Source organism: Rhinolophus hipposideros, assembly GCF_964194185.1.
Source record: "Rhinolophus hipposideros genome assembly, chromosome: 7".
Classification (NCBI taxonomy): Eukaryota; Metazoa; Chordata; class Mammalia; order Chiroptera; family Rhinolophidae; genus Rhinolophus; species Rhinolophus hipposideros.
In genome coordinates this window covers 282,579-308,725 of record NC_138053.1, presented here as the reverse complement: position 1 = coordinate 308,725, position 26,147 = coordinate 282,579, and the positions used below count along the sequence as shown (strand labels likewise).

Below are 26,147 nucleotides of genomic sequence, written 5' to 3'. Positions count from 1 at the left end.
TTGATATCCAATTTCAAAGCCTTGTGATCAGAGAACATGGTTGGTATGATTCCAATCTTCTTTAATTTGCTGAGTCTGAATTTATGTCCCAATATAGGGTCTATCTTTGAGAATGTTCCATGTATACTCGAAATGAATCTATAGTCTGATGTTTTAGGATGAAGTGCTCTATCTATGTCAATTATGTCCATTTCATCTCATGTGTCATTTAGGGCTTCTATTTTGTTATTTACTTTCTGTTTGGATGATCTATCCATAGCTGTCAATGATGTATTTAAGTCCCCTAGTATAATTGTGTTTTGGTCAATTTCTCCCTTTAGTTCTGTTAGTAGTTGCTTGGTATATTTCGGTGCTCCCTGATTGATTACATAAATATTGATGACTGTTATGTCTTCTTGTTTTATAGTCCCCTTTACCATTATGAAATGTCCATCTTTGTCTCTTGTTATTTTTTTCACCCTGAAGTCTTATTCATCTGATAACATTATGGCTACACCTGATTTTCTCTGGGTACCATTTGCTTGGAGTGTCAATTTCCACCCTTTTCCTTTGAGTCTATGCTTGTCCTTGTAGCAGAGATGTGTCTCTGGGAGACAGCATATGGTTGAGTTTAGTTTTTTGATCCAATATGCTACTCTGTGCCTTTTTATTGGTGAGTTCAGTCCATTTATATTTAGGGTGATTATTGATATGTAAAGATTTCCTGTCATTCTTTCTTTGGTTTCCTGGTAAGGCTGTGTCTCCATTGTTTCTTTGTCTTTTTGTTGTTGTCTATTATTTCTGTGTAGTGGTTTTCTATGATGTTTCCCTCTGTTTCTTCTTTTATTACAGTATCTATTTCAGTTCTGGATTTTTTTTGAGTGGTTACCTTTAGGTTTATATAAAAGAAAGTTTGATATTTAGAGTATTCCATTTTCTTCAGCACTCTTACTTTCTCCATTCCCATATTCCGGTTCAGGCCTTTACTCTCCCCCTTTTTATGTTTAGGTTGCCACAAATTGTTCCTGTTGTTGGTGGTCGAATAGCCTCCTTTAGTATTTCTTGTAGTGCAGGTCATGTATTAGAAAATTCCCTCAGTTTTTTTTATGTCTGGAAAAGTCTTTATTCCTCCTTCATATCTAAAGGATATCTTTCCTGGGTATATTATTCTTGGCTCATGATTTCTCTCTTTCAATAGTTTGAATATTTGATTGGCATTGTATTGAACTGATAGATCACTTTGCCCTTTCAATGAACAATGTAAAGCATGGTCCTTGTTGGTTTGTAATTGTTATTTTTATGAGGACAGGAAATGCACAGTTTATATTACTGTGACTATCTATTGAGTATACATACTATTTATTAAATGGTACAAATGTAGACTTCAGATGTTATTAATATATTATGCTAAATGTTTAAATAATTGTTTTTCAGTTACCAACCAATAGTTGACTACATAGATGCTCAATTTGAAGCCTATCTTCAAGAAGAATTGAAAATTAAACGTTCCTTTGTTGACTACCATGATTCTCGTATCCATGTGTGCCTTTACTTCATTTCACCTACAGGACATTCTCTGAAGTCCCTTGATCTATCAACAATGAAGAGCATTGGTAGTAAGGTGTGTTCGGTTAATCTACCAAACTATCAGGATTTGATAATTATTTTTAGATAATGCATATCTTGAAAGTATTTGCATACAATAACTTTCTTTGTAATATGTGTATATTTTTCTGTTAAATTTGAAAGATTTCATAATAGTTTCCTAGGAACACCGTTACAAAATACCCCAGACTTACTGGTTTAAACAACAATTAATTTCATCACAGTTCTCAAGGCTAGAAGCACAAGATCAAGGTATTGCCAAATTTTGTTTTTTCTGAAACCTTTCCACTTGGGTGACAGATGGCTGTGTTTTACATGAGCTTTCCTTTGTGCACACATCTGATATTTCTTTGTATGTCCAATTTTCCCCTTCTTATAAAGACACAGTCAGATAGAATTAGGGCCCACCCTACTGGCCTTATTTTGACTTAATCACCTCATTAAATGACCTTATTTTTCCAAATTCAGTCACATTTTGAGACATTGGGGATTGAGACTTCAAAATATGCGTGGGGTGGGTGAGATACTTTCAGCCTATAACAGCATTGGATAAATTTCAATCTCAGCTTGCTTTCTAGAGAAATTTAATTAGAATAACGCATCATTTAGGACAATAGGTAAAAAATCAGTTAACTGATTTTTAGGTTTTTTGTGTGATTAAATGATAACTCAGATTATGGTCAGTCACCCATATTTTTGAAATTGAATTTACTCTATAGTACTATAAAGTAATTTCATTGACATTTACCTGGCACCACAGATTTTGTGAAACACGAAGCTTTCATGATCTTGGCTACTGGTCTTATTAGAGAGAATACAGAATGCAACATATATATTTTTCCAACAGAGTGTCAATATACATATGAAAAAACTTATGTCATGAGATTCTTTTCTGCACTCAGCGCTTATAAAACATGCTGTTTTCAATTTTATTCAGTTGAAGAGAAGAAACATTCTAAAATTGTTTTTTCTGTCAAAGAAGTCTTGACTTTTGATATGTATTATTCAAACTAGAAAAAATTTTGTGCTTAATCTTATATATAATCAAGTAGTTTATGATGGATTTATGGAGAAAGTAATGCAAAAAACAGGAAAGTAAATGAATGATAGATAGAGTACAAATTATTTTATAATTTTGATGAAAGGTCTCTTCTACCTTAATAGCACTCAGTAAATAAGAAATCAAATTTATAATGAATTAAATAGATTACATCACGTTACTACTTACATTTTACTAACTCCTGATGTGGTTGAAGGTACAAAATGTGGTTGAAAGGTACAAAAGTTAAGACTTCTAAATCTGAACTCCGATAAAAAAAATTATCTTCAAAATACTGAGTATTTTGGAAAGAAATTTTGTGAGGAACGCATGATAATCAGTGATTATCTAGTTGCAAATATTTATTATCAGAGACTGAGGTTTTACCTGTAAAAATTCCAGGATTAATAACAAATCCTCAGTGGTGACATTTTGTTTCCTTCCTTCTTCATAGGTGAACATTATACCACTGATTGCCAAAGCAGATACAGTTTCTAAAAATGATTTACAGAAATTTAAGTGTAAGATAATGAGTGAATTGGTTAGTAATGACATCCAGATATACCAGTTCCCAACAGATGATGAAACTACTGCTCAAGTGAACACCTCAATGAATGTAAGCTTCTAACTATTTAATATCAACTCGTGGGGTCGGAGGGATGGTGGATGGGGGGAGGGGGGTTCACAGTGTGAGGGATATGGATGATGAACGTCTAAGTATTACCTTGTTTTGTACACCTGAAACTAATAAATAAATAAATTTATGAAAAAAAAAATACATAGAAAGGAGTTTAGTTTTATGAGACTGAAAGTGACCACAAGATCTGCTTGAGAAGTCATGGGAGGGGTGGTGTGAAAAGCACACACAATACAGAATCTGTGAAGACTGTGGTTGGAAAGAAAACTGAGGGCCTATTTGTACCACACTGAATTGAGTTCACTTAATAAATCCGTTACATGTATATCTATAGCCAACAATACAAAATACACCCCAAAAAAGCAAAAAAAAAAAAAAATGTGGGAATAAAATATAAATTGTAAGTAACAATATTAGTAATATATTATCACTTTTCCTGATAAAGAGAATATAAATAGGTTTTTTTTTTTTAAATCCAATGTGGAAAACATTTTATTTCCTTGATTTAAAAAAATGTTCACTGAAAATCACTGTTTTTGAGTGATAGATGCATGGTGTTTATTTTGATTATTCCTTAACCAGCACAATACATTTTATATATGCTTATGTATGATACATGTTTATAATAAAAGTTTAAAAGAAAATAAAGGTAGTTCATGTTTCTTTAGTCTTACTCAAATCAATTCTATTTTTTTAATTAAAGTTTATTGGGGTGACAATTGTTAGTAAAGTTACATAGATTTCAGGTGTACAATTCTGTATTACATCATCTATAAATCCCATTGTGTGTTCACCACCCAGAGTCAGCTCTCCTTCTATCACCATATATTTGACCCCATTTACCCTCATCTACCACTCCCCTACCCCCATCCACTAAACTATTGTCTGTGTCTATGAGTTTTTGTTTCTTCATTTGTTTGTCTTGTTCCTTTGTTTTCAGTTTTATATACCACATATCAGTGAAATTATATGGTTCTCGGCTTTTTCTGTCTGATTTATTTTGCTTAGCATTATAATCTCAAGATCCATCCATGTTGTGACAAATGGCACTATTTCATCTTTTCTTATGGCAGAATAATATTCCATTGTGTATATATACCACAACTTCTTTATCTAATCATGTGTCAAAGGTCACTTTTGTTGTTTCCATGTCTTGGCCACTGTAAATAAAGCTGAAGGGAACATTGGAGCACATATATCTTTATGAATAAATGTTTTCAGATTTTTTTTTGGTAGATACCCAAGAGAGGGATTGCTGGATCATAAGGTAATTTTAATTTTAATTTTTTTTAGAAATCTCCACACTGCCTTCCATAGCGGCTGCACCAGTCTGCATTCCCACCAACAGTGTATGAGGATTCCTTTTTCTCCACAGCCTCTCCAATACTTGTTACTATTTGTCTTATTGATGATAGCCATTCTAACGGGTGTGAGGTGATATCTCACTGTGGGTTTTATTTGCATTTCTCTGATTATTAGGGATGTTGAGCATTTTTTCACATGTCCATTGGTCATTTGTATGTCCTCTTTGGAGAAATGTCTATTCAAGTCCTCTGCCAAATTTTTAATCGAATTTTGTTGTTCTTGTTGAATTGTATGAGTTCCTTATAAATTTTGGGTATTAGCCTCATCAGATTTTTACAAAAAATGTTTGTAAAAATCTTCTCCCATTTGGTTGGCTGCCTCTATTTTATCAATGGTTTCTTTTGCTGTGTAGAAGCTTTTTAGTTTCATATAGTCCCATTCATTTATTTTAGCTTTCACTTCCCTTACCTTTGAGGTCAAATTCATAAAATCTTCTTTGAACCCAAGGTCCAGAAGTTTAGTACCTATGTTTTCTTCTATGCAGTTTATTGTTTCAGATCTCATGTTTAGTTTTTTTTTTTTAATCCGTTTTGAGTTATTTTAGGCACATGGTGACAGATAGCAGTCTAATTTCATTCTTTTTCATGAGGCTTTGCATTTCTCCCAGGACCATTTATTGAAGAGGCTTTTTTTCTCCATTGTATGTTTTTGGCTTCTTTTTGAAAATTATCTGTCCATATTTATATGGGTTTATTTCTGGGTTTGCAATTCTATCCCATTAGACTATGTGTCTGTTTTTCTGCCAATACCATACTGTTTTGATTATTGCCCTGTAGTACAAGCTGCAGTCAGAGTGTGATACATCCAGCATTGTTCTTTTTTCTTAAGATTGGGTCTTTTGTGGTTGCATACAAATCTGATGTTTTCTTGTTCTATTTCTTTACAAAATGCTGTTGGGATTTTGTTAAGGATTGCATTAAATCTGTATATTCCTTTGGGTAATATGGTCATTTTACCTGTGTTTATTCTTTCAATCCTTGAACACAAAATGTCTTTCCATTTCTTTGTGTCTAATTCAATTTCTTTTAAAAACGTCTTATAGTTTTTAGTGTATAGGTTTTTCACATCCTTAGTTAAGTTTGTTCCTAAGTATTATTCTTTCTGTTGCAATTGCATTAGAATTTTTTAAAAAATTTTATTTAATATTTCATTGTAAGCATATAGGAATGCAACAGATTATTGTACATCGATATTGTAGCCGGCAACTTTACTGTATTCGTTGATTGTTTCTAATAGCTTTTTGGTGATTCTGTAGGGTTTTCTATATATAGCATCACATCATCTGCAAAAAGTGACAAATTAACTTCTTAATTCCCAATTTGGATATCTTTTGTTTCTTTCTCTTGCCTAATTGCTCTGGCTAGGAATTCCATTACTATGTTGAAAAGCAGCGATGATAGGGGAAAGCCCACTCTTGTTCCCAAATATAGAGTAAAGGACTTCAGTTTTTCACAATTAATTGTGGTATTAGCTGATGGTTTGTCATTTATAGTCTTTGTTATATTAAGGTATTTTCCTTCTATACCCATTTTTTTAGGTCCCTTAATCATAAATGGATGTAGTAGCTTGTCAAATGCTTTTTCTGCATTTATTGATGTAATCATATGATTCTTGTATTTTATTTTGGGTCAAGAGTGACTGCAAGGCTCACAGTCTATGCTGCAGTCACTTCCTGCAATTATTTTATTTTATTTTATTGGGGTGACAATTGTTAGTAAAATTACAAAGATTTCAGATGTACAATTCTGTATTACGTCATCTATAAATCCCATTGTGTGTTCAAAACCCACAGTCAGTTCTCCTTTCATCACCATACATTTGATCCCCCTTACCCTCATCTCCAAACCACAACCGCCTTACCCTCTGGTAACCACTAAACTATTGTCTGTGTCTATGAGTTTTTGTTTCTCATTTGTTTGTCTTCTTCTTTTGTTCTTTTTGGTTTATATACCGCATATCCCTCAAATCATATGGTTCTCTGCTTTTTTTGTCTGACTTTTTTCGCTTAGCATTATACTCTCTAGATCGATCCATGTTGTCACAAATGTTCATATATTATCTTTTCTTATTGACGAATAGTATACAACAACTTCTTTATCCATTCATCTATCGAAGGACATTTTGGTTGTTTCCGTGTCTTGGCCTCTGTAAACAAAGTTGCAATGAACATTGGAGCACACATGTCATGTCTTTATGCATAAATGTTTTCAGATTTTTTGGGTAGATACCCAGGAGAGGGATTGATGGGTCATAGGGTAATTCTTTTTTTTTTTTTTTTTTAGTTTTATTTTATTTTATTTTATTTTTACATCCCTCACACCGTGAATCCCCCTCCCCCCATCCACCACCACCCCGACCTCACACCGAGCCATTATGAATAGAATTACCCTAGGACATTAATGAAGGTCATAGGGTAATTCTATTCATAATTTCTTAAGGAACCTCCACACTGCCTTCCATAATGGCTGCACCAGTCTGCATTCCCAACAACAGACTCTGAGGGTTTGTTTTTATTCACAGCCTCTCCAACACTTGTTACTATTTGTCTTGTTGATGATAGCCATTCTTACTGGGGTGAGGTGATATCTCATTGCGGTTTTTATTTGCATATCGCTCATAATTAGTGATGTTGAGCATTTTTTCATTTGTCTATTTGCCATTTGTATGTCCTCGTTGGAGAAAAGTCTCTTCAGGTCCTCCGCCCATTTTTCAATTGGATTGTTTGTTTTTTGTTGTTGAGTTACATGAGTTCCTTGTGTATTTTGGATATTAACCCCTTATCGGAGGCACTGTTTGCAAAAATCTTCTTCCATTCAGTTGGTTGCCTCTTTATTCTGTCGATGGTTTCTTTAGCTATGCAGAAGGTTTTAAGTTTCATATAGTCCCATTTGTTATTTTAGCTTTTACTTCCATTGCTTTTGGAGTCAAATTCATAAAATGCTCTTTGAACCCAAAGTCCATAAGTTTAGTACCTATGTTTTCTTCTATGCAGTTTATTGTGTCAGTTCTTATGCTTAAGTCTTTGATCCATGTTGAATTAATTTTGGTACATGGTGACAGATACCAGTGCAGTTTCATTCTTTTGCACGTGGCTATCTAATTCTCCAAGAACCATTTATTGAAGAGGCTATCTTTCCTCCATTGTATATTTTTAGCTTCATTGTCAAAAATTGTCTGTCCATATTTATGTGATTTTATTTCTGGGTTATCAATTCTTTTCCAGTGGTCTATGTGTCTGTTTTCCTGCCAATACCATGCTGTTTTGATTATTGAAACCCTGTAGTACCAGCTAAAGTCAGAGAGTGTGATACCTCCAGTATTGTTCTTTTTTCAAAGCAAGATTTCTTTGGCTATTTGGGGTCTTTTGTGTTTCCAAACAAATCTGATGATATTTTGTTTTATTTCTTTAAATAATGCCATTGGGATTTTGATGTGGATTGCGTTAAATCTGTATAAAGCTTTGGGTAATATGGCCATTTTAACTATGTTGATTTTTCCAATCCATGAGCACTGTATGTCTTTCCATTTCTTTGTGTTTTCTTCAATTTCTTTCAAAAATGTCTTATAGTTTTCAGCATACAGGTCCTTGACATCTTTGGTTTAGTTTATTCCTAGGTATTTTATACTTTTTGCTGCAATTGCAAAAGGAAGTGTTTTTTGTATTTCTTTTTCTGAGATTTCATTGTTAGTATATAGGAATGCAATGGACTTTTGTACGTTGATTTTGTAGCCAGACACTTTACTGTATATGTTGATTGTTTCTAATAGCTTTTTGGTGGAATCTTTAGTGTTTTCTATATATAGCATCATGTCATCTGCAAAGAGTGATAATTTAACTTCTTCATTCCCAATTTGGATGCCTTTTATTTCTTTCTCTTGCCTGGTTGCTCTGGCAAAAACAAGCATAGGTGATAGGGGACAGCCCTGTCGTGCTCCTAAATGTAAAGCAAAGGGCTTCAGTTTTTCACCATTAATTATGAGATTAGCTGAGGGTTTGTCACGCATGGCCTTTATTATGTTAAGGTATTTTCCTTCTATACCTATTTTATTAAGTGTTTTAATCATAAATGGATGTTGTATCTTGTCAAATGCTTTTTCTGCATCAATTGATATAATCATATGATTTTTGTCCTTTATTTTGTTTATATGATATATCACATTGATGGATTTGCGAATGTTGAACCAACCTTGTGCCCCGGGGATGCACCGCACTTTGTCCTGATGAATAATCTTTTTAATGCATTGTTGTATTCGATTTGCTAGAATTTTGTTTAGGATTTTTGCATCTGTATTCATCAGAGATATTGGTCTGTAATTCTCTTTTTTGTGTTGTCCTTACCAGGTTATGGTATCACAGTAATGTTTGCCTCATACAATGAGATAGGGAGTACTGTCTCTTCTTCAATTTTTTGGAAGAGTTTGAGCAGGATTGGTATTAGATCCTGTTTGAAGGTTTGGTAGAATTCACTAGTGAATCCATCTGGTCCCGGACTTTAACTTTTGGGAAGGTTTTGGATGACTGATTCTATTTCCTTACTGGTGATCGGTCAGTTTAAATTTTTCTGTTCTTCATGGTTCAGCCTTGGAAGGCTATATGTTTCTAAGACCTTGTCCATTTCTTCTAGGTTATTGAATTTGGTGGTATAGAGTCCTTCGTAGTATTCTTGGATGATCCTTTGTATTTCTGTGGTGTCTGTGATAACTTCCCCTTATTCATTTCTGATTTTGTTAATTAGTGTCGTCTCTCTTTTTACTTAGTGAGTCTAGCCAAGGCTTTTTCAATTTTTTTAATCTTTTCAAAGAACCAGCTCTTTGTCACATTAATTTTTTTCTATTGTCTTTTTGTTCTCTATTTCATTTAGTTCTGCTCTGATTTTCTTTATTTTTTTCTTCTGTTGACCTTGGGTTTCACTTGTTCTTCTTCTATTTCTTTAAGGTGTGTAACATGAGGTTACTTAGTTGCGATTTTTCTTGTTTCTTGAGATAGGCCTGTCATGACATATATTTCCCTCTTAAAACTGCCTTCGCTCCATCCCAAGAATTTCGGTAGGATGTATTTTCATTGTCATTTGTTTCTATGTATCTTTTGGTCTATCCTCTAGTTTTTTCTTTCACCAGTCGTTCTTTAAAAGTATGTTGTTTAATCTTCATGCATTTGTGTATTTTCCTGCTTTCTTTTTTCAGTTGATATCCAATTTCAAAGCCTTGTGATCAGAGTATACGCTTGGTTTAGTCAAAAAAGAACAGAGAAGAATGTAGGGTTCTTGGAGCAGAGTGGTAACATGGTCACCTTTCAGTCTAAATGGCTCTTTGAGCTGTAAAATTCCTCAATTCTTATGCAGTTCTAGGACTTCTTGCTGTCACCTTACCAAGGCAGCCAGCCAGCGACCCTGATGTCCTCATATCTTTAGTAGCAAATCTTCGGAGTGTAGCTGGTTATTCCCAATTACCAGGGCAACTGGTAGCTCTCTGGATATTGTCTGCTAAGTTCTCTGTGCATGTCCAAAATAGAGTTACTCTTGCTCATTCAGTATGGAGTCACTCTTGCTCACAAAAAACTCATTTTAACAGTTTCCAAGGACTGTACACATTTTGTTTATATGGTGTATCACATAGATCAATTTACATATGCTAAACCATCTTTGTGTCCCTGGGATGAACCCCAATTGGTCATGATGTCTAATCTTTTTAATGCTAGTATTCATTTAGGATTTTTGCATCTGTATTCATCAGAAATATTGGTCTGTAATTTTCTGTGTTTGTGTTATCCTTACCAGGTTTTGGTATCAGGGTAATGTTGGCCTCATAAAATAAGTTAAGAGATATTGTCTCTTCTTCAAATTTTTGGAAGAGTTTGAGGAGCACATGTGTTAGATCGTCTTTAACTGTTTGGTAGAATTCATTAGTGAAGCCATCTGGTCCTGACTTTTGCTTTGGGGAATGTTTTGGATGATTGATTCAATTTCCTTACTGTTGATAGAAATATTTAGGTTTTCAATTTTTTTGTGATTCAGTTTAGGAAGGCTATGTGTTTCTAAGAACTTGTCTACTTTTTCTAGGTTATTGAATTTGGTGGCATATAGTTTGTAGTATTCTTGGATAATCCTTCATATTTCTGGGGCATTCGTGGTAACTTCTCCTTTTTCATTTCTGATTTTGCATATTTGTGATTTTTCTCTTTATATCTTAGTGAGTGTAGCCAAGGTTTTGTCAATTTTATTAATCTTTCAAAGAACCAGCTCTTTGTTGCAGTATTTTTTTCTATTGTCTTTTTGTTCTCTGTGTCACTTAGTACTGCTCTGATTTTAATTATTTCTTTCATCTACTGACCTTGGGTTTCATTTGTTATTCTTTTTCTAGTTCTTTAATGTGTAACGTGAGGTTGTTTATCTGAAGCTTTTCTTCTTTCTTGAGATAGGCCTGTAATGATATACATTTCCCTCTTAAAACTGCTTTTGCTGCATCCAAATAATTTTGATAGGATGTAGTTTCATTCTCATTTGTTTCTATGGATCTTTTGATCTTTCCTCTTATTTCTTCTTTGACCTACTCATTCTTCAAGAGTATGTTGTTTTTTTTTTTTTTTAATTTTATTGGGGTGACAATTGTTAGTAAATTTACATAGATTTCAGGTGTACAATTCTGTATTACATCGTCTATAAATCCCATTGTGTGTTCACCACCCAGAGTCAGTTCTCCTTCCATCACCATATATTTGATCCCCTTTACCTCATCACCCACCCCCCACCCCCTTACCCTCTGGTAACCACTAAATTATTGTCTGTGTCTATGAGTTTTTGTTTCTCATTTGTTTGTCTTGTTCTTTTTGGTTTATATACCACATATCAGTGAAATCATAGGGTTCTCTGCTTTTTCTGTCTGACTTGTTTCACTTAGCATTATTCTCTCGAGATCCATCCATGTTGTCACAAATGTTCCTATATCATCTTTCCTTAACGCCGAATAGTATTCCATTGTGTATATGTACCACAACTTCTTTATCCATTCATCTATCGAAGGACATTTTGGTTGTTTCCATGTCTTGGCCACCGTAAACAAAGCTGCAATGAACATTGGCGTACACGTATCTCTATAGAGAAATGCTTTTATATTTTTGGGGTAGATACCCAGGAGAGCGATTGCTGGGTCATATGGTAATTCTATTCGTAATTTCTTGAGGAACCTCCACACTGCCTTCCACAGCGGCTGCACCAGTCTGCATTCCCACCAACAGTTGTATGAGAGTTCCTTTTTCTCCACAGCCTCTCCAACACTTGTTACTATTGGTTTTGTTGATGAAAGCCATTCTGACTGGGGTGAGGTGATATCTCATTGTGGTTTTCATTTGCATTTCTCTGATGATTAGCGATGTTGAGCATTTTTTCATATGTCTATTTGCCATTTGTATATCCTCTTTGGAGAAATGTCTCTTCAGGTCCTCTGTCCATTTTTCAATTGGGTTGTTTGTTTTTTTGTTGTTGAGTTTCATGAGTTCCTTGTATATTTTGGATATTAGCCCCTTATCAGAGGAACTGTTTGCGAAAATCTTCTCCCATTCAGTTGGTTGCCTCATTAGTTTGTCAATAGTTTCTTTTGCTGTGCAGAAGCTTTTCAGTTTCATATAATCCCATTCGTTTATTTTAGTTTTTACTTCCATTGCCTTTGGACTCAAATTCATAAAATGCTCTTTGAACCCAAGGTCCATAAGTTTAGTACCTATGTTTTCTTCAATGCAGTTTATTGTGTCAGGTCTTATGCTTAAGTCTTTGATCCATTTTGAATTAATTTTGGTACATGGTGACAGATAGCAGTCCAGTTTCATTCTTTTGCACGTAGCTATCCGATTCTGCCAAACCATTTATTGAAGAGGCTGTCTTTCGTCCATTGTATGTTTTTAGCTTCTTTGTCAAAAATTATCTGTCCATATTTATGTGGTTTTATTTCTGGGTTCTCAATTCTATTCCGTTGGTCTATGTGTCTGTTTTTCCGCCAATACCAACCTGTTTTGATTATTGTAGCCCTGTAGTACAAGGAAAAATCAGGGAGTGTGATACCTCCAGTATTGTTCTTTTTTTTTAATATTGCTTTGGCTATTCGGGGTCTTTTTGTGGTTCCAAACAAATCTGATGATTTTTTGTTCTATTTCTTTAAAAAATGCCATTGGGATTTTAATGGGGATTGCATTAAATCTGTATATGGCTTTGGGTAATATGGCCATTTTAACTATGTTGATTCTTCCAATCCTTGAGCACGGAATGTCTTTCCATTTCTTTGTGTCTTCTTCAATTTCTTTCAAAAATGTCTTATAGTTTTCAGCATATAAATCCTTCACATCCTTGGTTAAGTTTATTCCTAGGTATTTTATTCTTTTTGCTGCAATTGCAAAAGGAATTGTTTTTTCTATCTCTTTTTCTGAGCTTTCATTGTTGGTATATAGGAAAGCAATGGACTTTTGTACGTGGATTTTGTAGCCAGCAACTTTACTATATTCATTGATTGTTTCTAATAGCTTTTTGGTGGAGTCTTTAGGGTTTTCTATGTATAGCATCATGTCATCTGCAAAGAGTGACAATTTAACTTCTTCATTCCCAATTTGGATGCCTTTTATTTCTTTCTCTTGCCTGATAGCTCTGGCGAGGACTTCCAACATTTTGTTGAAAAGCAGAGGTGATAGGGGACAACCTTGTCGTGTTCCTGAACGTAGAGCAAAGGGCTTCAGCTTTTCACCATTAATTATGAGGTTAGCTGAGGGCTTGTCGTATATGGCCTTTATTATGTTGAGGTATTTTCCTTCTATACCAATTTTAGTAAGTGTTTTCATCATAAATGGATGTTGTATCTTATCAAATGCTTTTTCTGCATCAATTGATAGAATCATATGATTTTTGTCCTTTATTTTGTTTATGTGATGTATCACATTGATGGATTTGCGGATGTTGAACCATCCTTGTGCCCCGGGGATGAACCCCACTTGGTCGTGATGAATAATCTTTTTAATGCATTGTTGTATTCGATTTGCTAGAATTTTGTTTAGGATTTTAGCATCTGTATTCATCAGAGATATAGGTCTGTAGTTTTCTTTTTTTGTGTTGTCCTTACCAGGTTTTGGTATCAGGGTAATGTTGGCCTCATAAAATGAGTTAGGGAGTACTGACTCTTCTTCAATTTTTTGGAAGAGTTTGAGCAGGATTGGTATTAGATCCTCTTTGAAGGTTTGGTAGAATTCACTGGTGAAGCCATCTGGTCCAGGACTTTTGATTTTGGGAAGGTTTTTGATGACTGATTCAATTTCCTTACTGGTGATAGGCCTGTTTAGATGTTCCAGTTCTTCATGATTCAGCCTTGGAAGGCTATATGTTTCTAAGAACTTGTCCATTTCTTCTAAGTTATTAAATTTGGTGGCATATAGTCCTTCATAGTATTCTTGGATAATCCTTTGTATTTCTGTGGTGTCCGTGATAACTTCCCCTTGTTCATTTCTGATTTTGTTAATTAGTGTCTTCTCTCTTTTTATCTTAGTGAGTCTAGCCAAGGGTTTGTCGATTTTGTTAATCTTTTCAAAGAACCAGCTTTTTGTCACATTAATTTTTTCTATTGTCTTTTTGTTTTCTATTTCATTTAGTTCTGCTCTGATTTTTGTTATTTCCTTTCTTCTGCTGACCTTGGGTTTCGCTTGTTCTTCTTTTTCTAGTTTTTTAAGGTGTAACATGAGGTTATTTATTTGGGATTTTTCTTGTTTCTTGAGATAGGCCTGTAATGATATAAATTTCCCTCGTAAAACTGCTTTCGCGGCATCCCAAAAATTTTGGTAGGATGTATTCTCATTGTCATTTGTTTCTATGTATCTTTTGAGCTCTCCTCTAATTTCTTCTTTGACCCAGTCGTTCTTTAAAAATATGTTGTTTAATCTCCATGTATTTGTGTTTTTTTCTGCTTTCTTTTTGCAGTTGATATCTAATTTCAAAGCCTGTGATCAGAGAATACGCTTGGTATGATTTCAATCTTCTTAAATTTGCTGAGGCTGATTTTGTGTCCCAATATATGGTCTATCCTTGAGAATGTTCCATGTACACTAGAAAAGAACGTATAGTCTGATGTTTTAGGATGAAGTGCTCTATATATGTCAATTATGTCCAATTCATCTAATGTGTCATTTAGGGCTGCGATTTCGTTATTTATCTTCTGTTTGGATGATCTATCCATAGCTGTCAATGATGTATTTAAGTCCCCTAGTATAATTGTGTTTTGGTCAATTTCTCCCTTTAGTTCTGTTAGTAGTTGCTTGGTATATTTCGGTGCTCCCTGATTGGGGGCATATATATTGATGACTGTTATGTCTTCTTGTTGTATAGTCCCCTTTACTATTATGAAATGTCCATCTTTGTCTCTTGTTATCTTTTTCACCCTGAAGTTTGTTTCATCGGAAATCATTATGGCTACACCTGATTTTTTCTGGGTACCATTTGCTTGAAGTGTCAATTTCCACCCTTTCATTTTGAGTCTATGCTTGTCCTTGTAGCTGAGATGTGTCTCTTGTAGGCAGCATATGGTTGGGTTTAGTTTTTTGATCCAATCTGCTACTCTGTGTCTCTTTATTGGTGAGTTCAGTCCATTTACATTTAGGGTGATTATTGATATGTGAGGATTTCCTGTCATTCTGTCTTTAGTTTTCTGGTAAGGCTGTGTCTCCATTGTTTCTTTGCCTTTTTGTTGTTGCCTGTTATTTCTGTGTGGTAGTATTCTATGATGTTTCCCTCTGTTTCTTCTTTTATTACAGTATATATTTCAGATTTGGATGTTTTTTGAGTGGTTACCCTTGAGTTTATGTAAAAGAAAGTTTGATATTTAGAGTATTCCAGTTTCTTCAGTACGCTTACTTTCTCTATTCCCATATTCCCATATTCCCATATTGTTGATATATGAGAGTGTCTTATCTTTCTATCTCTGGTTTTCTGGTAGGATGGTGTCCTCATTGTTTCTTTGCCTTTTTGTTGCTGTCCATTATTTCAATGTGGTGGTATTCTGTGATTTTCCCCTCTGTTTCTTTATTTTTATGTTACATATTTCAGTTCTCAATTATTGAGTGTTTTATATTAAATTTATAAAAAGAAAGTTTCATATTTTGTTCAGCATGCTTCTCCTCTCTATTCCTCTTTGCAGATTAAGAGCTTTACTCTCTCCCCTTTTATGTTTTTGTTGTCACATGCTTTTCCTACTTATGATGTGAATTGATTTCTGAGTTGTAGCAGTAAGTTGTCCTTTTCTTCTTTTTCCTTTTTTTTTTTTTTTTAAGTTTTTGTCTTTTGTACCCTGTATGTTATGTTTTGGTGTATAGTGCCATAATTTGTGTAGAGGTTGCTTTTTCCTGCTTCTGTCCATCTATTCATAACACTATTCATGGTTTTATATTGTTTTGATTTTTTTGTTTAATATCCAATGGCTCATTTCAGTATTTCTTGTAATGCAGGTTGTGTGTTAGAAAATTCCCCCAGCTTCTGAATGTCTGGAAAGGTTTTTTTGTTTCTTTTCATATCTAAGATCTATCTTTGGTGAATGTATTGTTATTGGCTCATATCTTCTCTTTTTTCAATAATTTGAAAATTTGATTCCACTCCCTCTTGGCTTTAGAATTTCTGCTGAAAAAAAAATGTGATGATAATCTAATGGGCTTTTCTTTTTAGGTTACTGTGTGCTTTTCCTTGGCTGCTTTGAGATTCTTTCTTTGTCATTAATTTTTTAAATTAAATTTATTGGGGTGACAATTGTTAGTAAATTTACATAGATTTCAGGTGTACAATTCTGTATTACATCATTTATAAATCCCATTGTGTGTTCACCACCCAGAGTCAGTTCTCCTTCCATCACCATATATTTGATCCCCCATACCCTCATCTCCCACCCCCCACTCCCCTTACCCTCTGGTAACCACTAAACTATTGTCTGTGTCTATGAGTTTTTCTTTCTCATTTGTTTGTCATTAATTTTTGACAGCTTCAAAAGAATGTGCTTTGGAGATGGTCTGCTGGGATTAAGGTAATTAAGTGTTCTGTTTGCTTCTTGAATTCTAGAATCCAGTTCTTTCCACAAGCTTGGGAAGTTCTTTTTGACTATTTCTTTGAATATGCTCTTTGATCTCTCCTTTCTTCTCTTTCTGGTACAACCATTATTCTCTTGCTCATTCTGATGGAGTCAGAAATTTTCTACAGATTTCTTTCATTTTAACTCTGAAGTCTTTCTCTTCTTCCATCTGTGTAATTTCTCGATTTCTATCTTCAATGTCACCAGTTGTTTTTGTTTTTTTCTTGGCCACTAATTCTTTCCTCCATGTGGTCAGCTCTATTACCTAAGGTGGCTATTTTAATCTTCATTTCTTTTATTGAGTTCTTAATCTCCAGAAACTCTATTTGGTTCTTTTTAAAAATGTCAGTCTCTTTAGTAAAATGCTCATTTTGTTCTTTGTGTTTCTGAGTTCATTCAACTGCCTGTTTGTGTTTTATTGCATTTCATTGAGTTTTCTCAGAACTGCAGTCTTGAATTTTCTGTCATTTAAGTCATATATTTCCATGTCTTTAAGTTCATTTTCTGGAGACTTTTCATTTTCTTTCTGAGCTGCCTTGTTACCTTGGTTATTCATGGCAATTAATGAATTATTATTTCTCTCCCTGGGCACCTACAGGAGTGGGTTCTGCAGCAGGTTGATAAGGAGTCTTTCTTTTGCTTTCCAGTAGGTGTTGGTAGAATGCTTTATTGTCTCTCCTGCTGCAGCCTTTTGTTCTCTTTCATGTTGTAGTGTTATATTTTATCTTGTACTGTTCCAGCTTCCCACATGATGGGGTGTTCCCTGGAAGGTGGGCTTCTCCTCTGTGAATAGGTCACCTGGCTCTCAAGGCACTGCTTCTGTGGGGGAATGTGGAGAGATTCTGAAGTTTCAAAGCTCTTCCCGTACCTGTTTCAGTGCCTGTGTGTTTCAGTGGTTCTGTTTACCCCTGCTGGGATCCACCCATATAGGTTGGGACAGGGGTGGGGTGGGTAGTGAGAGGTGGCTCAGAGCAATGGTGGCGACCACCAGCTAATCTTGCACCCAAGGCTCTCTTCCTTTCACCAGAACTAGTGAGGCCATGAGTCTTGGCTGCTGGCTGCAGTTCTCACGACTGAAAATATTCTGTTTATTTGATCTGACACTGCTGCTGTTCTGCTTCTAGCACTTGGTAGGTGGGGGTAGGGCGAGCTCTGCAAGAGTAGGGAGGGGTCAGCCAGGCTCTGTTCCCATGCATTCCATCCTCTGCTCATCAATCAGAGCTTAAATAGCTGTTTTCACCCTTCTTCCCTCAATCTTTGCTCCGAGGTCTCTGCCGTGAGTGTTGGGTTCAACTGTGTTATGCTATGCTGATCACTCAGGGGGGACTGTGGGCCATAAGGGGAGTGTTAGCAGTATGAATTCTTCTCTCTCTCAAGACTGTGGTAGCTCTGGAATGAAGGAAGCTTCCAGCTCAAGTGTCTGACCCGTGCACAGCCTTGCGTCTCAGCACTTCCCCCTTCCCTCCTACCCCGGCTCACCCAATTTACCTATCTTGAGATAATTTCAATTGCACATTTCTGAGTCTTGCCTGTCTTCCATGCAGGGAGTCCTTTGTGGGATCATAGCTATTCAATTTGTTGTAAATTTCAGGGAAGATTTAAAGAGTCTCACCTCACACTGCCATTTCTATGATGTAATCTCACGTTATCACTTTTGTTCAACAGATCTCCAGAAAAATCATCTTTCATGCCTTTTACCAATAACTTGCCTCACGCCCTGGCAAACACCATTCTACTTTCTGTCTTATTAATTTGACTATCGTAGATAGCTTATATAAGTGGAATTGTACATTATTTGTCTTTTTGTGACAGGCTTGTTTTACTTGGCATAATGTTCTCAAGGTTCTTCCATGTTTCAGAGTTTGACAGGATTTCTTTCCTTCATATCTATGTCTATGTCTATGTCTATGTCCATATTTATATCTATATCTATATCTATATCTATCTATCTATATCTATATCTATCTATACCTATATCATCCATATCTATATCTATCTATATCTATCTATCTGAGAGATACCCACTGCCAGCCATGTTAAGCTGAAGCCTGTGCTCTTTCTGGGGCTACCTGTCATGAGCCACAAAGCAATGTGCAAATAGCTGCCATCCACATAGTGCTTGGGATTGCCTCATGAGGTCAAGCTGCAAACCTGGTCAGGCTGTCACTAGTGCTGGGCTTAGGGCTGCTTCAGCCAGAAGTACAGGATGTGCCAAAGCCAGATGTTACATATTTAGGTTTTATGAGCCTTTGAGAGATTTTAGCAAAGTCTGCAGATGAACTCAGACTGGCCATTTGTATGGAAATGACACTGAAAGTGGCTTAGGTGTGCCTGAAAGTTGGGTGGCTCAGGGTCTCAGCGAATCACCAAAGTGGAGCAAATGAATTGTGTTAGCCAGGTTGATGGAGACTCAGATACAAAATCTGACAATGAATTTCGAAAACTTGTTTGCAATGATGTTGCTAACCTTTTGTGATATAAGGGATTATTCATTATGAATTTGTACCAACTGGACAAACAGTTAACCAAATTTACTATTTGGAAGTGCTGAAAAGGCTGCATGAAGTAGTTAGATAAAAACAATCTGAACTTTTCACCAACAATTCATGGCTCTTGCATCATGACAATGCACCAACTCACACAGCAGTGTCTGTGAGGAAGTTTTTAGCCAGTAAACAAAAAACTGTATTGGAACACCCTCCCTACTCAACTGATCTGGCCCCCAATGACTTCTTTCTTTACCCAAAGATAAAGGAAATATTGAAAGGAAGAGATTTTGATGACATTCAGGATATCAAGGGTAATATGATGACAGCTCTGATGGCCATTCCAGAAAAAAGCTTTCAAAATTGCTTTGAGGGGTAGACTAGGTGCTGGCGTCAGTGCATAGCTTCCCCAGGGGAGCACTTCAAAGGTGACCATAGTGATATTCATCAATGAGATATGTAGCACTTTTTCTAGGATGAGCTTGCAATCTTAATTGTCTGACATTGTTATACATATATATATATATACACGCATATGTATACCTATATGTATATACATATATATACACGTATATATGTACATATATGTATATATGTATATATGTATACATATGTACATATACATATATGTATATCTATATATATGTATATCTATATATATATGGTGTCAAAAATGTGTACACATTTTAAGAAAGGAAATAACAGTATTAATTGTAATACTCAATATATACAGAAATGAATACCAGTCACATTTGACTTCTGAAATTACAAGAGGTGTTCGAAGTGGTTCCCATCAGTGTCCAAACACTTCTGATTATGGTGAACTACTTCTTGAGCTTACATAACGTCTCTTAAAATGTGTATACATTTTTTGGCACCTCTGATATTTATGTGTGTGTGTATATATATATATATACATATATATACACACATATATAAATATATGTGTATATATATATGTATATATATAATTGATAGACATTTGGCTTGCTTCAACCTCTTGGCTATTGTAAATAATGCCACAATAATTAGCATAAGTGTTCAAATACCTGACACCCTGATTTCAATACTTTAAGTTAGATTCCCTGAAGGAGGATAGTTGAGTCATATGATAATTCCATATTTTAATTTTGAGAGACAACCATACTATTTTCTATAATGTTTCTATTATTTTATAGTCTCACCAAGAAAGTTTTTAATTTTTTTGATTCTCATTAAAGCTTGTCATAGTCTTTTTAAAAAAATAATAACCATCCTAATAAGTGTGAGGTCATATATCATTTTGGTTTTCATTTGCATTTCTCCAATGGTTTGTGATGTTGAACTTATTTTTGTATGCTTGTTGGCCATGGGTATTTATCTTTGGAGAAATGTTTATTCAAGTTTTTTGACCAGTCTTATATTTCTTTATTAATTTTTGAGTTGTAAGAGTTATTTATATATTCTGGATATTAACCCCTTATCTGATTTGGTTTGAAAATATTACCTCCCATTACATAACTTGCCATTTTACTCTGTTGATCATGTACTTTGATGAAAAGAAATTTTTAATGTTGATGTAGTTCCATTCGTCTATTTTGCTTTTGTTGCTTGTGCTTTTGGTGTCATATCCATGAAATCCTTGTCAAACCTATCTGTTATGTTTTTTTCTAGTACTTTTATAGTTTTACATTTTATATTTAGGTCTTTAATTGACTTTGAGTTAATTTTTATATTTTATAAGGTAAGAGACCAACTTTATTCTACTGCCTGTTGATAATTAGGTTTCCCGGCACTATATATTGAAGAAATTGTCTTTTTCCAATTTAGTTCTCCTGGCACTTTTGTCAAAGATCATTTGATCAAATACATAAGGATTATTTCTGGGTTCTATATTTGATTTCATTGGTCTTATATCTGTTTTTATGCCAATACCAATCTGTTTTGATTATGGTAGCTTTCTAATAAGTTTTTAGATTCAGGAAGCATAAAACCTCCAACTTTTCTCTCATTTTTCAAGATTTTTTTGGGTATTCAGGTCCTTTGATTTTCGTATGAAGTTTTGGATGAATTTTTATTTTCCTGCAAATTTTGACATTAGGGCTTAAATAGGGATTGTGATGAAGCTGCAGGTTGCTTTGATTAGTATGGACAATACTAAGTTTTCCAATCCATTAACAGAGGAGTCTTTCTGTTTATCTCTCTTTTAATTTCTTTCAGCAGCAATTTGTTGTACTCAGACTTGCTGTACAAAATAGTATAAGGAATCCTAGAATGTGTGATTAGGTAAGCAAAAAAATAAAAGGCATCCAAATTGGAAACGTTGAAGTAAAACTCTCACTATTTGCAAATATATATTATGATATTTTATATATATATATATTATCTATATTATGTATACATTATGATATATTATGATATATATTGTGATATATGATATGAATTCATATATATGATATATATGAATATCATATATGAATTATGATATATATCATATATTATGATATATTATGCAAATATATACATGATATTATGTATACAAAATCCTAAAGACTCCACCAAAATGCTGTTAGAATTAATAAACAAATTCAGCTAGTTGTCAAGACAAAAAAATTAATATAAAATGTCAGTTGTGTTTTTTTATACTAATAATGAACTACCAGAAAGAAAAATTAACAAAACAATCCTACTTACAATTGCATCAAAGAGAATAAAATGCCTAGAAATAAATTTAACCAAGGGGTTAAAAGACGCATACACCCAAAACTATAAGACATTGATAAAACACATTTAATAAGTCTCAAATGAATGAAAAGATATTCTGTGCTCATGGATTGACAAAAATAATAGTATTATTAAAATGTTCACACTACCCCAAGCAATCCACAGATTCATTGCAATCCCTTTCAAAAATTTAATGGCAGTTTTCACAGAAATAGAACAATCCTAAAATTCACATGGAACCACAAAGATCTTGACTAGCCAAAGTAACCTTGGAAAAAAAAAAACAAAGCTGGACATATTATGCTTTTTGATTCCAAACTATATAACAAAGTTATTGTAATCAAGATGTAGGTTTTGGCATTAAAAGAAGACACAGAGATTGATGGAACCAAACAGAGAGCTTGGAAATAAACTCATGCATATATACCTAATTAATTTAACACAAAAAAGCTAAGAATATACAACAGGAAAAAGATAGTCTTTTTAATAAAATAATGTTAGGACAATTGGACAGTCACATACAAAATAATGAAACTAGATCATTATCTTACACAATAAAGAAAAATTAACTCAGAATGGATTAAAGATTTGAATGTAAGACCTGAAACCATAAAACTCTTATAAAGAAATGTAGGCAGTAATTTCCTTGACATTGGTCTTAGTGATAATTTTTGGATCTGTCACCAAAAGCACAAATAAATGATTGGGACTAGATCAAACTAAAAAACTTTTGCACAGCAGAAAAAAAATCAATAAGATGAAAATGCAACCTCTTGAATGCAAGAAGAGATTTCAAGTTACATAGCTGTGAAAGGGAGTTAATATCCAAAATATATAAGGAACTCATAAAATTCAGTGGCAAAAAAATAAACAAAAACATAAACCCAAACCTAAACCTACCAAAAATTCAATTAAATAATAAGAAAATTAGCTGAATAAAATTTATTTTCAAATGAAAAATGCAGATGGCCAACAGATACATAAAAAGGTGCTTAACATTACCAGTAATAAGGGAAATACCACAATGAGATATCACTCCACATCTCTTATAATGGCTGTTATAAAAAGTTAAGAAATATCAGGTGTTGGAGAGGATGTGAAGAAGAGGGAATGTTGTGCACCGTTGGTGAGAATAGAAATTTGTGTAGCCACTTTGGAAAACAGTATGGATGTTCTTCAAAAATTAAAAATAGAACTGCAATGTCATCTATCAATTCTACCTCAGGATCAGTATTTATTCAAAGAAAATAAAAACACTAATTTGAAAAGATATCTGCAAATTTATTGAAACATTACTTACAATAGCCATAACATGGAAGCAATCTGTCTGTAGATCAAGAAAGAGTGGTATATATATACAATTGAATAACATTCAGCTTTAAAAAAATGAAATATTGATATTTGTGACAACAAAGATGGACCTTGAGGCCATTATACTTAGTGAAATAAGCAAGACTAGAGGAAGAAATAATGTATGCTCACACTTAAAAGTGGACTCTAAAAACCAAAATCAAAACCCAGATGCTGATGTCATCAAAATGGCGGCATAAGGTGAGCCTCTGTATATCTCCCTGGAATTTACAACAAACGGAACAACTATAAATCCACATAGGACTCCCGGCACAGCAGACAGGCAAGACGAAGAGACCCACTACTCAATTTACCTAAAGGTGGGCGAATCAAGCGAGCAGAGGAGGGGAGAAGGGAGAAGTGTGGAGACGGAGCGATGCAGGCGCAGGACGGAGACTTAGCTCAATGCTCCAAGCTCGCTGCATCCTGGAACAACCACAACTGCAGAAGAGGGAAGAACTTGGACTGCTAGGGCAACGCTTATGGCCCACAGGGCTGAGGGGGCAGCATGTAACATGGCTCAACCCAATGGTCATGGAAGAGACCACGAAGAAAAGAATGAGGGAAGAGGGCTGAAACCAGTGGTTTAAGCCCTCACTGCTGAGCAGAGAATGAAAGCCTTAGGCATTGAGAAAGCCACACCCTCCCTACCGTCCCACACCAACCTCCCAGGTGGGTGCTCGCCCCGCACCCACCTGCCCGGTGCTAGAAGCAGAACAGTAGCAGTGTCAGATCAAACTAACAGATTATTTGCTGTTCTGAGAACTGTGGACCGCAGACACAGATTTGCAGCCCAACTAGTTGTGGCAAAGGCGAATCAGGAGCGGCTGTGGTAGTGGTTACCACCATTGCTCTGGGCCACCTCTCACAGCTCATCCCACCCCGGGCCCCACCTATTTGGGCGGATCCCTGCAAGAGTAAACTGAACTGCTGAAACATACAGGCTCTAATCTGGTGCAGGAAGAGCTTTGGAACTTCAAAAGCTCTCTGCATACCCACATGGACACTGCGCTCTGTGACCCAGGCGAATGATTAACAGAGGAGAAGCCTGGCTCCCAGGGAATCTGCCAATTGTGTGAGAAGCTGGAATACTGCAGAGAACATATAGCACTACAGTGTGTGAGAGAAAAAAAGGCTGCAGTTGGAGAGAAAAGAAAATATTCTTACAAGTACTGGGAAAAAAAAAAACACCTCTTCCTATCAACCTGTTGCAGAAGCCACTCCTGTAGATGTCTAGAAACAAAAATAATAAATCAGTAATTGCCATGAATAACCAAGGCAACAAGACAGCTCAGAAAGAAAGTGAAAAGTCTCCAGAAGATGAACTTAAAGATACAGAAATATGTGACTTAAATGAGAGAGAATTCAACATTGCAGTTCTGAAAAAAACTCAACAGGATGTAAGAAAACACAGAAAGGCAGTTTAATGAACTCAGAAGCACAATAAAAGAACAACATGAGCATTTTACGAAAGAGATTAAAATTTTAAAAAAGAACCAAATGGAATTTCTGGAGACTAAGAACTCAATAGAGAAATCAAGAATGAAACAGCCAGCTTAAGTAGTAGAGTTGACCAGATGGAGGAAAGAACCAGTGACATCGAAGATAGAAACCTGGAAATTACACAGATGGAAGAAGAAAGAGACTTGAGACTTAAAAGAAATGAAAGAACTCTACAAGAACTTTCTGACTCTATCAGAAAGAGCAATATAAGAAAAATGGGCATACCAGAAGGAGAAGAAAGAGAGAAGGGAACAGAGAATACATTAAAACAAATTGTTGATGAGAACTTCCCAAACTTGTGGACAGAACTGGATCCTCGAATCCAAGAAGCAAATAGAACACCTAATTACCTCAATCCCAACAGGCCTTCTCCAAGGCACATTGTATTGAGCTGTCTAAAATCAATGACAAAGAAAATATCCTCAAGGCAGCCAGGGGAAAGAAGACGGTAACTTACAAAGGAAAGCCCATTAGATTATCATCAGATTTTTCAGCAGAAACTCTAGAAGCCAGGAGGGAGTGGAACCAAATTTCCAAACTATTGAAAAAAAGAAATTATGAGCCAAGAATAATATATCCAGCAAAGATATCCTTTAGATATGAAGGAGAAATAAAGACCTTTCTAGACATACAAAAGCTGAGGGAATTTTCTAATACATGACGTGCACTACAAGAAACACTAAAAGAGGCTATTCAACCACCATCAACAGGGACAATTTGAGGCAACCAAAACATAAAAAGGGGGAGAGTAAGGGCCTTAACTGGAATATGGGAATGGAGAAAGTAAGCATGCTGAAGAAAACGGAATACTCTAAATATCAAACTTTCTTATACATAACTTAAGGGTAACCTCTCAAACAAAATCCAGAACTGAAATAGATACTGTACCAAAAGAAGACACAGAGGGAAACATCATAGAATACCACCACACAGAAATAACAGTCAACAACAAAAAGGCAAAGAAACAACGAAGACACAGCCATGATGGCAAACTAAAGATAGAATGACAAAAAATCCTCACATATCAATAATCACCCTGAATGTAAATAGACTAAACTCACCAATAAAAAGGCATATAGTAGCAGACTGGATGAAAAACCTAAACCCAACCATATGCTGTCTCCAAGAGACACATCTTAACTACAAGGACAAGCATAGACTGAAACTGAAAGGGTGGAAATTGACACTCCAAGCAAATGATACACAGAGAAAATCAGGTGTAGCCATAATGATTTCCGATGAAACAGACTTGAGGGTGAAAAATATAACAAGAGACAAAGATAAACATTTCATAATGGTAAAGAGGACTACACAACAAGAAGACATAAGAGTCAGCAATATTTATGTCCCCAATCAGGGAGCACCAAAATATACCAAGCAACTCTTAACAGAACTAAAGGAA

General features: G+C 35.0%; 1 protein-coding gene across 3 annotated transcripts in view; it reads left to right on the top strand.

Moving 5' to 3' along the window:
- Positions 1-26,147, top strand: part of SEPTIN14 (septin 14) — a gene marked incomplete at both ends in the record, with an annotated part of 390,465 nt that overhangs the window by 334,767 nt on the left and 29,551 nt on the right. For all 3 annotated transcript variants that reach the window (XM_081053016.1, XM_081053018.1, XM_081053017.1), the window contains 2 exons: positions 1,414-1,600; positions 3,078-3,239. In XM_081053016.1, the coding sequence (XP_080909142.1) occupies positions 1,414-1,600; positions 3,078-3,239 (349 nt within the window). The remainder of the gene's footprint in view (positions 1-1,413; positions 1,601-3,077; positions 3,240-26,147) is intronic.